The sequence below is a fragment of the Metopolophium dirhodum genome, chromosome 6 (genome assembly GCF_019925205.1).
Source record: "Metopolophium dirhodum isolate CAU chromosome 6, ASM1992520v1, whole genome shotgun sequence".
Taxonomy (NCBI): Eukaryota; Metazoa; Arthropoda; class Insecta; order Hemiptera; family Aphididae; genus Metopolophium; species Metopolophium dirhodum.
Window position 1 is genome coordinate 5,744,693 of NC_083565.1, and position 15,472 is coordinate 5,760,164.

The 15,472-nt window shown below is 29.3% G+C and overlaps 1 protein-coding gene across 3 annotated transcripts in view; it reads right to left on the minus strand.

Annotated features, from left to right (window-relative positions):
• Positions 1-15,472, minus strand: part of LOC132946180 (prolactin-releasing peptide receptor-like) — a 223,072-nt gene that overhangs the window by 140,859 nt on the left and 66,741 nt on the right. For all 3 annotated transcript variants that reach the window (XM_061016039.1, XM_061016041.1, XM_061016040.1), the window contains one exon: positions 10,107-10,896. In XM_061016039.1, the coding sequence (XP_060872022.1) occupies positions 10,107-10,473 (367 nt within the window). In that variant the 5' untranslated portion in view covers positions 10,474-10,896. The remainder of the gene's footprint in view (positions 1-10,106; positions 10,897-15,472) is intronic.

Below are 15,472 nucleotides of genomic sequence, written 5' to 3' on the forward strand. Positions count from 1 at the left end.
AACAAGATTAAAAACATTTTTTAATTTTAAAATCTAATTAGGTACCTATAGGTATGGGTATTAAAAAAAAATCTTGATGCGGAAGAAAAATTGCTGAAATCTGTATTGGTACAATATAGTTTCTAGGTGTGCAAATTTTCAGTTATTTTTTCTTTATATTTCTTTCAAATTTCTTAAAAATAATTACCATTATTACTGTTTGTCCATATTTATATTTTATAAGGTGATTTGTGAAAATTATTTGGTTTTTTGACTTACAAAAATGCATTAAAAAAACAATGAGCAATGCATCGTTGTGAGACCATAATATATAATAAGTACTTAATTACTATAAAACATTTCCCGTAGCTCATTTCATAATCGAATAGGCACATAAGGTTCATAACAATTTATATATATTTGTAAATTTGTATTGACGGTGGCAGATAGGTACAATATTATATTTGTGAATTTTTATTGATTATGGCAGATGAGTATAATATTACATTTGTAAATGTTTTAATTAATTCCCCATTTTGAGACCCCCCCACCAAACTAAAAAAAAGACGCAACTATTATTATAGAGACTCAAGTCCATGGATATTGATCTTTGTGATGCACGCCAAGAGAGGATGGAAAATTAAATCATTATGCTTTTTTAGTTTTCCGCCATTGTATGTATATAAATAAAAAATTTAATATATAATATAGACAATAAATATACATTGGATCGCTTGGGACGTTATAAGACTGGGACAAAAATACATTGGTCAACAAACGGGGCCGTGGACGTCCTTTTTTTTCCATTTGCAATCGGTTAAAACAATATACATCAAGTAAACAATTTCCGGCTGACCGGACAGAACTAACAAGCTCTAAGTGCGTGCAATCTTATAATATATATATATTATTATGTACACAATACGTCTGCGGCCATTATGCACAGTAAATAGCGAACTGTGTTTGATTGTGCGTACGTGAGCGTGTGTGTACAAGGATACTTTTTGCGTTTTTTATATTCCCCGCGTAGTCATATAATAATATAGGGTACCTACCTCCAAATATAATATCATAACACACAGTCCACATACTACAATCGATTTCGATATAATATTATTGTTTGATAGTAAAATAAATAAACAATAAAAAAAAAACCTTATTTTAGATTGAAATAATAGGATACGTTTCTATACCACATCGTAAAATAGCATAAAATAACGACTCGAAGATTTTACCTTAAACGAATTCGTTTACATTATTATTATCCATCAAATCCCGTTATTTATTATTTTTATATGAATATCATTTTATCAAATACAATTTTTTGAGTATACTAATAAGTGATAAATAATTATATAGGTATCTGTTATGGGCTTCGTTTGATCGTAAGCAAAATATATACACCATGGTGGCATGGTTAGGTTAATGCATTATTATAAACAAAACTTAAAACTCATCGATAAGGAAGCTATGGATTCCAAAAGTCATATTGTATAAAAGTACTAAATTCAATTAAATTCAAATATTGAAGTACAAAAACACAAAACAGTAATAACTAATATTTTTTATGATATATATATATATTTTGATTGTTTGAAAATATTTTGACAATCCACGTTGACTTATCGGCGTAAATATTTGAATAAAAATATGACTGTACCAGAAAAAATCAATGTAATTTGAAAGCGTACAACTTACTGAAATGTCTAAATATATATATAAAAAAAAAAATGAAATTCTTTCGTTTCCGTAGTTGACGTTACGGGATTTTAAAATCACTCAATGGGGGCGGTACGTCATGACGAAAGAAATACACTCGCCATCATCATTCACTATATAACGGTTCGGTCCTGCCTGAACGAAGAACAAGAAGACACTGGATTGATGACTATCAGGTACGAGCTGATTATATGGGCGAGTCACTGCTCTCCACACGCTTACCCACACGTAAAACCCACAACCACACCTGGCAACCCGATCCGACACCAAAATAGACGTAAATTATATTACCGAAACAATTAAGGAAAAGTCAGCAAAAAAAAAGATGGGTAAGTGGATGTCGCTCTGCTGTACAGTAAGTTACAAGTGGGTCACTGTATAATGTATGTTATTAAATTTGTATTCAATGATATTATAATATCATTGTATACGAAAAATAATTCTGAGCGGTAACGATTTGTCAGTGTGGATATTTTATATTATATTTATATTGTTATTACTTATTATTAATACGGTAGCTGGTAAGTTGAATTTATATGATAAAATTACAACAAAATAACTATAAAAAAAAACTGTGTTTTTATATTTTTGGTTAAAGAATAACCTACTTACGTGGAACCTTGTTGTAAGGTTTCAATCCTTAGCTATAAAAGTTGAACGTTTTATACATTTTTAACCACAAAATCGTTTAAAATTTAAAATTTGATAAATGTTGTAAAAAATTCGAACTTTAAGTGCTTATAAAAAAAATTGTACCCATGTATTTTTAATATTTTCAACTGATATTTAATCAATATATCAGGAGCCTTGTATAAAATGTTGACGCTTTTTGGTCAAGCACATAAAATTGTATTAATATTTTCCCTGTGCTTTCGAAAACTATTATGAATTTTTATTTTTTGACCCCCCAAAGTACTAACTAGATTCATTTTCCTACCAGAAAAAATACTGTAGAAGAAAATCTAAGCATTTTACTGTCCTAAAAGGTGATGATAGACACAAAAAAAAATTCATGATGTAAAATCAATACAACCATCGCTCCGCTCAGAATCTAAAAATTAAAATTAAAACGTTATTTTTTTTCTAATTAAAAATAGTTGATCTCAAGCCAATTATACTTGGGATAATGATTAATTATTTTATGAATGTATACGCGGAAGTGTAGCACGGACCAGCGACAGAGTAATAAAAAAAATCAGGTAAGTCGCTCAGTTGCATAGTAGGTTTTTGAGTTAACATCGTCACAAACTATGTCACTATGCAATATGGATGATTGAATAATTAGACTAAAATAAAAATTCAATGAATATTCTTTGGTTACTTATTACATTTTGAATTACAAAAAAATCAATTTTTTAAAAATTTGTATTGCAAAATATTTCCATTTTCCATATTTTTTTTTTTATTTTCCCAATTATTTTGAAGAAAGCAATGGGGATTTATTACCATGGACCCCCAAAGTACCAATAAGAAACTTCCTTCAAAGTGGAAGATTAAAGCATTTTTACTGCCCCAAAACACGACGACTGACTTAAAATAAAATAGCAGACATCATTGTAATGCCAATACATATTTATCTCTCAGCTCTGAATCTAAAATACGATTACCTACTGCAGAAGTCATAATCTATAAAAAATAAATAGATATACCTATGTATAAATAATAAATAGTCTTATATGTCTGACATTTTCGTTATTGGGTGTGGTTTATAACAGTAGTTTAATACCCAGTAACCTACCTATAATACAAACACACAAATGGTGTAGTCATTATGGTATAATTAGAGTATAGTTTTTAAACTTTGTTGGTGTAATACACGATTGCATATTTGCATACGAGTTCATTGTTATTGAGGTTTAGTGACTACTGGCTAGTATTTTATTTTATTTTACCTATTAAAGTGCAAATTAATTTTATGGAAACTATTATGTGATGGGATGAATCCAACCACAATTCACTGCAGTGAATTAATAATACCTAATTTTAGCACTTCCTAATGTCTGTCCCTTTGTGTGCCTATATATATATATATTACAGACACACACACGCATACACGCACACACATACAAGTACAATATATAATATAATATATACCAAACTATAACCTAACCTTTGTAGTTTGTCCAAATACACACAACAATATATCTACGAAAATTAATTACTCTATTATTATAGGATTGACCCGGCAAAATTCGGAGCGGTAAATTAAACTGGACCCTTTTGAACATCGAAACGCATTTCACAATATAGCAATAAATTACTTGAACCTATTTCCTTTTTATCTACACAGGTATAACTATAATATAATGACACTAACATTAGCATCTGTTTCATCCAAATTTGTGTTAGTAATATTATAATTAATACACTGAGTATTATAATGATAATATTGTTCGTAATAATATTTAAATCTGTTCGAAAAAACCGTATTTTAACTCTAACGTACAAAGTAATTTCCAAAAATGATTTATCAGCCGGATTTACAAAACTTATACGATGGATTGAACTGTTTTAATTCTGAACTGTCACCTTTTTGTTTGTGTATGTTTTATAGTTAAAAAAATACCATATACTTTATAATATGTATAAAATATATAGTACCTACCTAAACGGCTATATATAATATAGGTATACCATTATGTAATGGACAATTTAGGAATTTTATAAAATGCTCGGAAACTAATCACAATACCCGATCAATTTAGACAACATGACAATGATAATATTTCAAAACCGCAACATATTTTCCTAGAATGCCCAGGCACAGTTAGTACATGCCCATGTAAAGTTGACAGGTCAGGTTTCCAGCAGACTTGACAGTGGACGATGTTATTTGGTTCAACAGCTCAACTACAAAATTGTTATTAAATGAAGGACGGACATGCGTCGCACGTTTCGACGTTTGACAGTATATATTATAATAATTTTGTAGAAATCATCCAATTTGAATGGACAAAGATAATATTATTATGATTGCTGAACTTGTACGACTGAGTGTAAAAGTAACACGCATAAGGGTAGTTACAAAAACCACTAAGCGACTTAGCAACTCATAGCACCATAATAGTAATCTAATAAAAAATAAATACTGGCTAGTCGTTAATTCGTGTACCTAATTTATTAATACAATTTAATATTTTAAACCCGTTTCTCATTTAAAAAAAAACATTGTACCTAGTACTTTTAATTTGTTTTATTCATCGAAACTAAATATTAACACATAGGTTAATACATTTTTTTTAAATTTTAAAATTGTTTCTATTTTTACCACCTCTATTTGATATTTGAGCAACATTTTCGGATAATGTAGACTATGCCAGATTTTCTACTTATTAGTTATTGTCCACAATATATATTATAATATTATGTATTCTATACATTTCTTTGTACATATTAAGCACTTTTATAAAAAAAAGTAATTTTCTTTCATAGTATTTTCGTTTTAAATGATAGCTGGTATCCAATCCAAGGTGAATTATATTTGTATTGACATGCATCGTGGATTCCGCCCATCACGATCATCTATCACTTGTAACACAGCCTTAAATTATTATAATATAATATAGGTACCTATATTACATATTAAGGCATTTGATCATCGTTATCAGGTATAGTCGTCATTTACACTGATTTTTTGACCATTTCTCTCTTTTGAATGTTTTGGAATTATCTAGTTGATATTGGCGAGCCACTTATATCTTGGTTATGTTTTTATCTTTCGCATTGAGAAAGAACTGGCTCAAAATGCATGGTAACGTGGTGTCAAGTCGACATTATCTACGTGAGGTACCCTCTCGAGTTCCTCGTGAACGAAATGTATACTCTCTTCTTATTGGTAAATTTGTCAACAGTGTAACAGTATTACATCAATGAAAGTTAGAGTTTAATTTTTTCCAATAATACTTGTATGAAATATTGTGTTCAGTCTTTACCTCTATAATATCCGATGTCCAAAACGATCTTCATTCACTAGTTTCTTGGGCTACTGAATTTGGCTTATCTTGAACATTGACTAATGTAGCACTAAGGGCCCGTATTAAAATCGTTAAACTAAGGTTAAACCACCTAATTTGGCCGGTAAAATCAGTGGGTTAGGCGTAACCGAGGTTTAAACTATGATTGTAAAACAGGCTCTTAGTCTTATTACTTAACTAAAACTACAATAACATTGCATTTTCTTATCAACAACACTATTGTTCAATCAGTATCTGACTATATTGTTAATTTGTGCTTTGTTTATAGTTATACCTTGTGTCCTTGATTACCTATACATTTAATTTGTTATAAAGCTCTCAACGTGCTGGGCATTGTCAGACAATTAATGTCCGCTAAGTTTTGTTTCACTTCTTGAATTAAGGCGCTGTACTGTTCATTAGAATACGGATCAATAATAGGTATGGGAACCATACACTGATGATGATATTGGTAAAAAAGAAAGAGTGATACCTACGTAAGTTTTTCAGATTTCAATATTTGTCCTACCTCGATATAGAATACTCTGATAACGATTATACTCTTGACTCTAGTTTACAAATCCACCTTTCCAATCGCAGGGTTCCGACTAACTTTAGATTTCTATAGAACCTAATAAAGGTAATATTGCTTCTCCTCAATTATTATTTTCGGGGATACATTTTTATCTTCCATCGTATTCGGCTCGAACCGTTGTTCTTTTTTGCTCTTAGTTTAATATTAAATATGCTGTTTTTGTTCCACTAATAAATTGTAAGTACTATTATTTTCTGTTAGAGTCATATATATTTTTCAGTTTTTCTCTATAGTATTGCCCTATTAAATATTTTATATATTTAATTACTATTACGAATTTTACATTGTGTTTAATATTTTTTTGTTATTCTATGCATACTTGGGTTTTATCCCGTTGTATAAATATAATTGTTTTTCTCAACCTATAGGTGGAATTTAAGTTAAATATAATAATTACAATGAAAAGTGGATTTGTTGAGACCAAAAGTTTTAATTGCAAGACAAAAACACTTTTAAATAAATGGATTTCGTTTAATCCTAGGAAAAATCATGCCAACAACGGTATTATATATTGTTTATTTAGCGTAAATGTATTTCTTTACACATAAGTATATAAAAAATGAATTCTAATTTAAAATGTAATTAAAATATACATTGTATTATACGTTATTATACGTATGTATTATTTGTATTGTTTTATTTTATATTTCAGTGATTTTGCAAACCAGTTGATAATCAAAAATTGAAATTAAAATTATTAAAGTTTAATCAAAAATTAAAATATGATTTATTGTTCTGTTATGCCTACTTACTATTACTTATTAATCAACCAAGAATTATATACATTAACTAACTCTTAGTTATAGTTAAAATATATTAAAAAATGAATTTAACTTATCCATTAGATGTTGGTATAAAATCAATAATCCATATATTATGAATATAACCAAAAATATAGGGATTACAAACAATTATATTTTGTAAAGTGTTCAAACATAATTTAACATATGTACTATGAGTATTGCAATGTTATATATTATCATTGTTTTATATTAATCATCTACGTTTAAAATAAACTCATTAAATTTTATAACAAAAACAAAACAGATTGTTAAGAATCAAAAAACCTATTATTTTATAATTAAGATATGTTTAGTAGTAACATTATCGTAATATATCAAATTTTGAATTGATAAACATGTTTTATGATATGATTATTGACTACCTTATGAGTGTTATATTGATATTGAATTTATTTCAATGGATTGTTCTATACTTAACAATTTAATTAAATAAATACTATAAATAGGTGACGAGGAACAGCACAAATTTAACAATATAATGGATTCATAAGAATTTAGCTAACGGATACTCGACAAAGATTGTTTATTTTAAGCACCAAGCTCATAAGTATAATTAATATATAGATTATCACTAAAAATATAACTAAAAATAATCAAAGTTTAATGACTTGCCTCGTTATAATAGCTGTTATAGAGTACTTTCTAAGCTCCGTTTAACCCTCATATTTAACAATAATCCATACAAGCTAAGCTATTTATTATAATGGTTGTTGAGAGATCATTTTGGAAAATAAATACGTAAATGTTGTTCTAAAAAGTTGAATATTATGATATTTCGTATGAAATAATGATTACGACATATTATGATTGCGCAATTTGATTCTCAAACGATGCAAACACTATTAAAACTATATGGCAAGCGATCGTTATATTATTCAATATGAAGTCCACACTGCATCATCAGTTACCACAAAGCATTCATTTAATTATATTTAATACTATAGCTGGATAATCATGATTTTGTCCAAAAAAATGATTGAATATAAAACATGGGTTTATGGGTATTCATACTTTAATTATGACCTATTGGTGTACCCCGGTTTTATTTTACTCCACTTAGTAAACAAATTTTACCGAAATTGGAAATCCACCTGTGGATTGAATATAGGTAGCACTTGATGTATTTTTGAACGTAGTGTAAACTACTCTCCAACTTTCCTGATATCTCTAACAGCAATCTCTGTCATTTATGACGCGCTTTTACAGATGCTAATTGGGAAAGACGTATTTTTTTCCTGCTATAAAGAACCGAAAGGGGAACTACGTTATCCCTCAAGAGAATGACATATTCATTCAAACTGTTTAAGCCTAGAAAAGGTAGTAAAAAAATGTAATATTCATACAAACACGCCACTCGGATTGTTATGACTTATTATTGATCGTGTACTCAATATAGTGTCAGACATTCAAACCGCTTTAGTCTAACTAATTTTTTCAAGCGTTGGCGTCATTCGACGAAAGTAAAATAGTTAAAAAGAAGGAAGTCTGTAATATTAATAAACCTAGTCAAAACAAAATTGAATCGTAAAAATCGTTGTTTCTTTTATAAATATTTAATTACATCAACATTTTATTATCAGGCGATAATAAAAAATGAATTAAGATATCGACTTAACTTTTAGATTCCAAGCAGAGTAATAAAATATTACAATAATGGTACAACATATTTGGCATTTTCATATTATTGAGATTTTTAGGTTTCTGTATGAAAAAATCATAATATTCAATTACATCAACATTTTATTATCAGGCGATAATAAAAAATGAATTAAGATATCGACTTAACTTTTAGATTCCAAGCAGAGTAATAAAATATTACAATAATGGTACAACATATTTGGCATTTTCATATTATTGAGATTTTTAGGTTTCTGTATGAAAAAATCATAATATTCAATTACATCAACATTTTATTATCAGGCGATAATAAAAAATGAATTAAGATATCGACTTAACTTTTAGATTCCAAGCAGAGTAATATTTTATTACGATAATGGTACATCATATTTTGCATTTTCATATTATTGAGATTTTTAGGTTTCTGTATAAAAAAATCATAAGATACCTTGTAATTTTCAAGCACAATTAATAAAAATTTTTATGAATTTTCAAACTGTCCCTATATAATTGTTAATATTTTTGAATTTCGATATAAGGTTATGTGGGACCTTGTAAAATACTTATTTTTAAATCATAGCAGAGGTTTAAACTTTATGTTTTCAAATGCCTAAAAATAACTTAAAATTAGTATTAATATTTTGAATATCATAATATAACGTGTTATGCAAAGAAAATGATACCTAATTTAAGTAAAAGACCGATGTTTCGAGTTCCTGCAATTAATATTGTTTGAATATTATCAAAATAAACAAAATCGTTTGAAACCTAAAAATTTTAAAAATATATAATTTTACAATTTTCATTATAAACTATAGCATGTCTACTAGTAAATTACACTTTAAATATTTGAAGAAATATGCAAATATTTACGTTTATTAATAATTGTTAATTACTGTTGATTTGTAAATAGTATTGTTCTTCTATAATTTGCTTATAATTTTTCCAATCATTTTAATAATGCAAGTATTTGTTTTCTTTCTAGTCCCTAAGTATCAACTCTCAAATTAGATGATCGACGTATTTTTTTTGCACCAAAAGGTGCTGGGGACAGACAAAAAAAAAATTTAAAACATTATCGTTGTAACACATTCATCGCTCTTCTCAGAATCTAAAAGTAAGCTAAGATTAACATTGGCCTGCAAGCATTACGGAAAGAAACCCGAAACATAAATAAGCCATGTTTGTTAATAAAACGTTGGCAAGTAATAGGAAGGTACTTGTCGGCGGGAGAAGTCTATATGATAGAAAACGGCACGCACTGTGCAGTGCCAGCCGTTCTGGTAAAATGGTCGGGATGGCGACTTCGGTAGAAAACTAGAAACATGATAATATTACGTGTACTCGAACTTAAAATATTATTGATATTTGTTGTACTATATAATAATATAATGATCTCGTGTTCAAACGATCTGTTCGTATTAACATAATTGTACTCACCAGTGAAGGTGTAGAGCGGTGTAAACGGCACGGCCAGCCCGCAAAGCATGATGTCGGACACGGCCAGGTTGACGATGAATATGTTGGTGACGGTGCGCATGTGCTTGTTGGCCCACACGACGTACACGACGAGCACGTTGCCGAACACGCCCAGCGTGAATATGAGCAGATAGACGAACGAGAAAGCGGACTGGAAAACGTAGTCCTCGACGTATTCTCGCTCGATGGCCTCGCTGTAGTTGATGGCGTTCGAGCCGTTTGACCCGGGCCCGGCCGGTATGTATATGGGCGGAAACACGTTGGGCGCCACGTTTTGTAGTGCCTCGAACCCGCCGCCGCCGCCGCCGCCGCCACTTCCGTTTGCCATCTCAGCCGACCGTTTTTCGCCCGTTTCACGTCTCTCCGTGCGGATTCGAATGCGATGAAAATTAATACACAACGATATTCTTTTTTCCGAGTCTATCCCTCCCCTCGAATCTATGGTCCGTCGTACCCGACACCGAGGGTTTTCCCCCTACCGCCGATTTTTCCGTCAGCCGATCGTTCTCACCCGTTTCGTTTCTCTCCGTGCGGATTCCAATGCGATGGCCAATATAATGATATTCTTTTTTTCCGAGTCTCTCTCTCTCCCCTCGAATCTATGCTCGGCGATCCGTCGAACCCGGCACCGTGGTTTTTTCCCTTACTGTCAATTTTTCCGGACGTTTCTTCTACGTGCCATTCGCCGCCGTATCGTCAATCATTCCGACGACGAATCCGTCTCATGTCTCCGGCCGGACTATCTGTCATCCTGCAAACAATATAATTACGACATTATTTCTCTCTCTCTATACGTCTATATATATGGAGTGTTTGGAGAATTCAGTGGACAGCGTAATCTTTTATAATACAACATTAATTTGGAGGGCAAAAAAGCTACTTTTTGACAACACAGAAAAACGCAAGTATATTGTCGCGCAGTTAACGTCCTGATACATTTTTCAGAGCAATGTAAGGATATAATATTTGTTATTATTTATTATTTTACAACTTCTTTTCCCACACTTACACAATGGTCGAACGTAGCTGAATTATTCACTAGTCAATTAGCCTTAAGTGATACTTAAATTTAATTATTGATTTAGTTTATGTATTAACGTATCATAACGTGAAAAAGACCAAAATCACGTCAATAGTCAATACCCCCGTCGCCCATTCTGAGCTCCCCACATGAAGGCATACCCTCCGCCTTTATATCTTGAAATTTAAAAATCTGGAGTTTGAAATTTTTAAAAATTAAATATGTAGAAGATACAACACTTTTATAAACAATAGAGTATTTTAAGTATTTAATTATTATTATAATGATTAATTTTTATTTGCTTTTTGATTGCCATGGCAATTATATTAGAATGTGGAAGATAACATTTACAAACCTATTGTATACTATATAATGGATGGGATTATAATATTATAATAGTTTAATATCTATAAAATATTGAAATAAATGGTAGCTTTTCAACGGACTGGCATATGTGTAATTTCACTCGTTTAACTTCAATAAATGTTTTCAGTTCATTGAAAGCACCTAACCTACAAGTTGTTAAATAGAAACAATAAATTATACTCGATGTATGGTTGCCTTACATACTTTAGACGGGTCTCCTACATGGTTAATGTTTCTATGACATACGACAGACCTGCAGCTTCATCCGTACACGGACTTTCAACATTATCAAATATATTATTTTCAACAACAGATTTTATCAAATTTTTTATGGAAAATAATAAGAATAAAATCTCGAATACACTCCTTGTTATATTTTATCAAGTTTTACAAACACAATACGTGAATATCTATATATTATACCACAGAATCATCACGTGACAAAACGTATGGTATACAACACTAACATACGAACACATTGGTTGTATTTTATTGTAACACATAATAGCCATACACGCAGCGCAAGAAATAATAAGTTAGTAAAATCGACTTTTTTTTTATATATGTATATACTAATACAATAATCTGTAGAACAATGCACACAATGTGATGACAAAACGTTTTTGTATACCTAACTGAAAAAAATAATATTTATCCAATTAAATTGTCTATACTATAAATAATACTGTAATATTATACCTACTACTTATTCTACATTACTGCATAACTTCTGCCTAAACACTAATATTTGCACAATAAATTTACTATTACTGTATAAATTACATATTTTGTTATTTGGTTACTTTTGGTGAAAATTTAACAGTACACAATCCATATATGAAAACATTCGGATGATCACATTTATGGTAGGTTGAATAATTGTGTACTTGTATAGTAGAGTATGACGTGAAGTTCACTTCAGAATTATGTCAATATTTGTTCAGTAAGAATATCTTTTTGTTGGTTTATTTGTAATATTAGGTTGCGGCATTCTAAATTATAGGATAAACATTGTATAAAGTATACTTAGATCTTGATGCCCATTTATCAGTTTTGGATATAATATGTGTAATAATATACTGGTGTTTAAATAAGAGGTAAGAAGGTTAATTAAGGTTTTGAAACATTCATGGGATGATATGATAATTTAAGAAATAATTTAGATCTAAGCTGGTAGAAGAAGTGATATTGGAGTGAGCTGAAGTTGGATTTGAAGTGTTTAAATATTTGTGTTATCGTAGCTCATGACTTATAAATATATAAATTAAAAGAGTTTTTTTTTTGATATTCGAAGACTGGATTTTTTAGTAGTTATACGCCCTCTGTAAATTAGCAGAATGACACGTTGCTGGAAGACTCCAAGATTTTCGACACACATTTGACGCATTTGACGTATTTCTATCAACATAACGAATGAATTTTGTAGGATAGTTACAGTAGAATTTGGTGTGATTAAATCATTATAAATTATGACATTGTAAGTAGTATGATTGATTATTGACACGGTTTCTTCCATTTTAATTTTGTTGTAACGTAAAAAGTATTGCAAAGATGTCATAATTTGCGAGGGCAGGTACAAAACAATAAAAATAAAGTGGCCAAGTATAGGTAACCTAACTGCTGTACTTCGTCATAATGTAAGTCACTATAATAGATTTATTATATACATTTCAATTCAATGATAAATCATTGCATACGAAAAACGATTCTGAACGGGAAGACAGTCTATAGACCGTAATATTTATGTTATTTTATATTTATAATGCTATTATAGCAATTTATTCTACTAATTCGGTTTAAATACGGCAATAACCTTAAATGAATATAAATGTTTTGAAAATGTCATTGCTAGTAAAATTATAATAATATACGTGAAAAGTGTAAGTCCTCACGAATATTTATTTTGAAATCCAACAGAGTAACTAGAATTTGTTATTGTATAAATTATATACAATTCTGTCAACATTTGAACTTAAAATGTATATTTAGAAAATGTTAATAATACAAATATCTAGATTATGGGTTTCAGTAAGAACTACTTATGAGTAATCTCGTATTATATTTCCAGTCTTAGTTATTAGTATTGAATAATATACAAAATAATTTGAACATTTTCGGGATTTAAATGAATTTTGTCAAAATTATGACAACTACAGTTGTTTATAAACAAAATTAAGTCTACCTGTGCATTTTAAATATTTGTACATTTCTAATAAAAAAAGTTTTTAATTTAATTTCAATTTAATAAATGTATTGAGTATTGAAAATAATAATTTAAGTGATAATGGAATTTTATACTTGATATTATAAATTATAATAAGGCCTAAACTTTAGATAATGGTAATATCAATATTTGGTGGAAATTTCAAATCTATGCGTAATAAATTATTTGTGAATTAAAACAAAAATCGTAATCAAGTTCATCATTTATTTGTTTCGCATTAACTCTAACAAAAAAAAAAGATTTTTACTTTATTTTGTTGAAATTAAAAAACATTATTCACAGGGCCTTGAAACATTTTACTATACTATGCATATTATTATTCATTGAATGAAATTTTCAAAATATTTAAACTGATTTCAAGTTATTATAATATAATGAGCCTATTTTTAACGTTCTACGGTATGCGGTATTTACTTTATAATAATACATATACTAGTATACTACTATAATAATACTTAATAATAAATTACAATTATATTTTATATGATATTATTATAGCTATTATAATATAATGAATATTATATTCAATTAGCTAGTTTTTGGTAAAAATCAGTTCAATTCAATATATATATATGTATACATATATTAAAATATCCTTGGAAATAAAGGTTTTCACGCTGTCTCTCCTATCGTAACACATTGATATATCATTAAATTAAAATTTAACACATCCATTAAAGTGACTTACTCAATGACCAGGTATACTAATTGACACCTACTATACCAGCCTGCAGTATACCTATAGGGAGTCCCCAATTTGTTGTAATGCATATTGCATTCTATTATAATATATTAAACCTTTTACTAATTTATTTATTCCTTGCTCACAGATTAAAAAAATCTTAAATTTAGTTTATACGATTAAATTAAATTATAGATATAAATCCTAATCATACTTGTTTTGGTTAGAAAATATGCAATTTTAGTTCGCATAACCTCTAGTATTATAATATGTGTACCTATTTGTATTGGTATGAGAGTATATAGTACGTAGTATAGGTACCTATATATTATAATACATTACCTAAACGGTTCCTGCTGTCACAAACACTAGTGCGTTTCGCAGTGTATTTATATAAATAGGCAACGTAAAATATTTCCTCAGCAAAAATGCCCGGTAAATAAAAACGTGCGTGGAAAAACATTTGTAAAGTTCAACCACGACGGACCGCCATCAACGGTTCTCTAGAGGTCGAGATAACTATATACCTTTATCAAGGAGAGTTTCTAATATAAAAGACGTAATAAATATTATTGTTGCGGCTGTAGTACGCGCCGCTATATATTATATATTTATAGACATACTCGAGTATTGTAGCGAATAAGTCATCTAGCCGGTTGGTTTTCCAAAAGAATTTCTAATTTCTGGATTCTTGGTGCACTGCAAATATTTCCTAACCATTATATATATATCAATTTATACCTATATACGAGTATACTACGACGCGTATACTGTGGACAGATCTCCAATAGACTATATTATTTATTAACAAATAAAACATTTTACATGCCTATATGGCTATATATGTATACAATTAACATTTACACATAAGTTACACAATCCGACTTTTTGCGTAATAAACCTTAGCCGATCCGAGAACAAGCATTCCGTTACAAGTACCTATATGAACCTCGATTTTTTAACAATAAACATCTACACGTAGACGCTATACAATTTTCAGGATTTAAATATGAGCATTTTACTCCAAAGCGCAA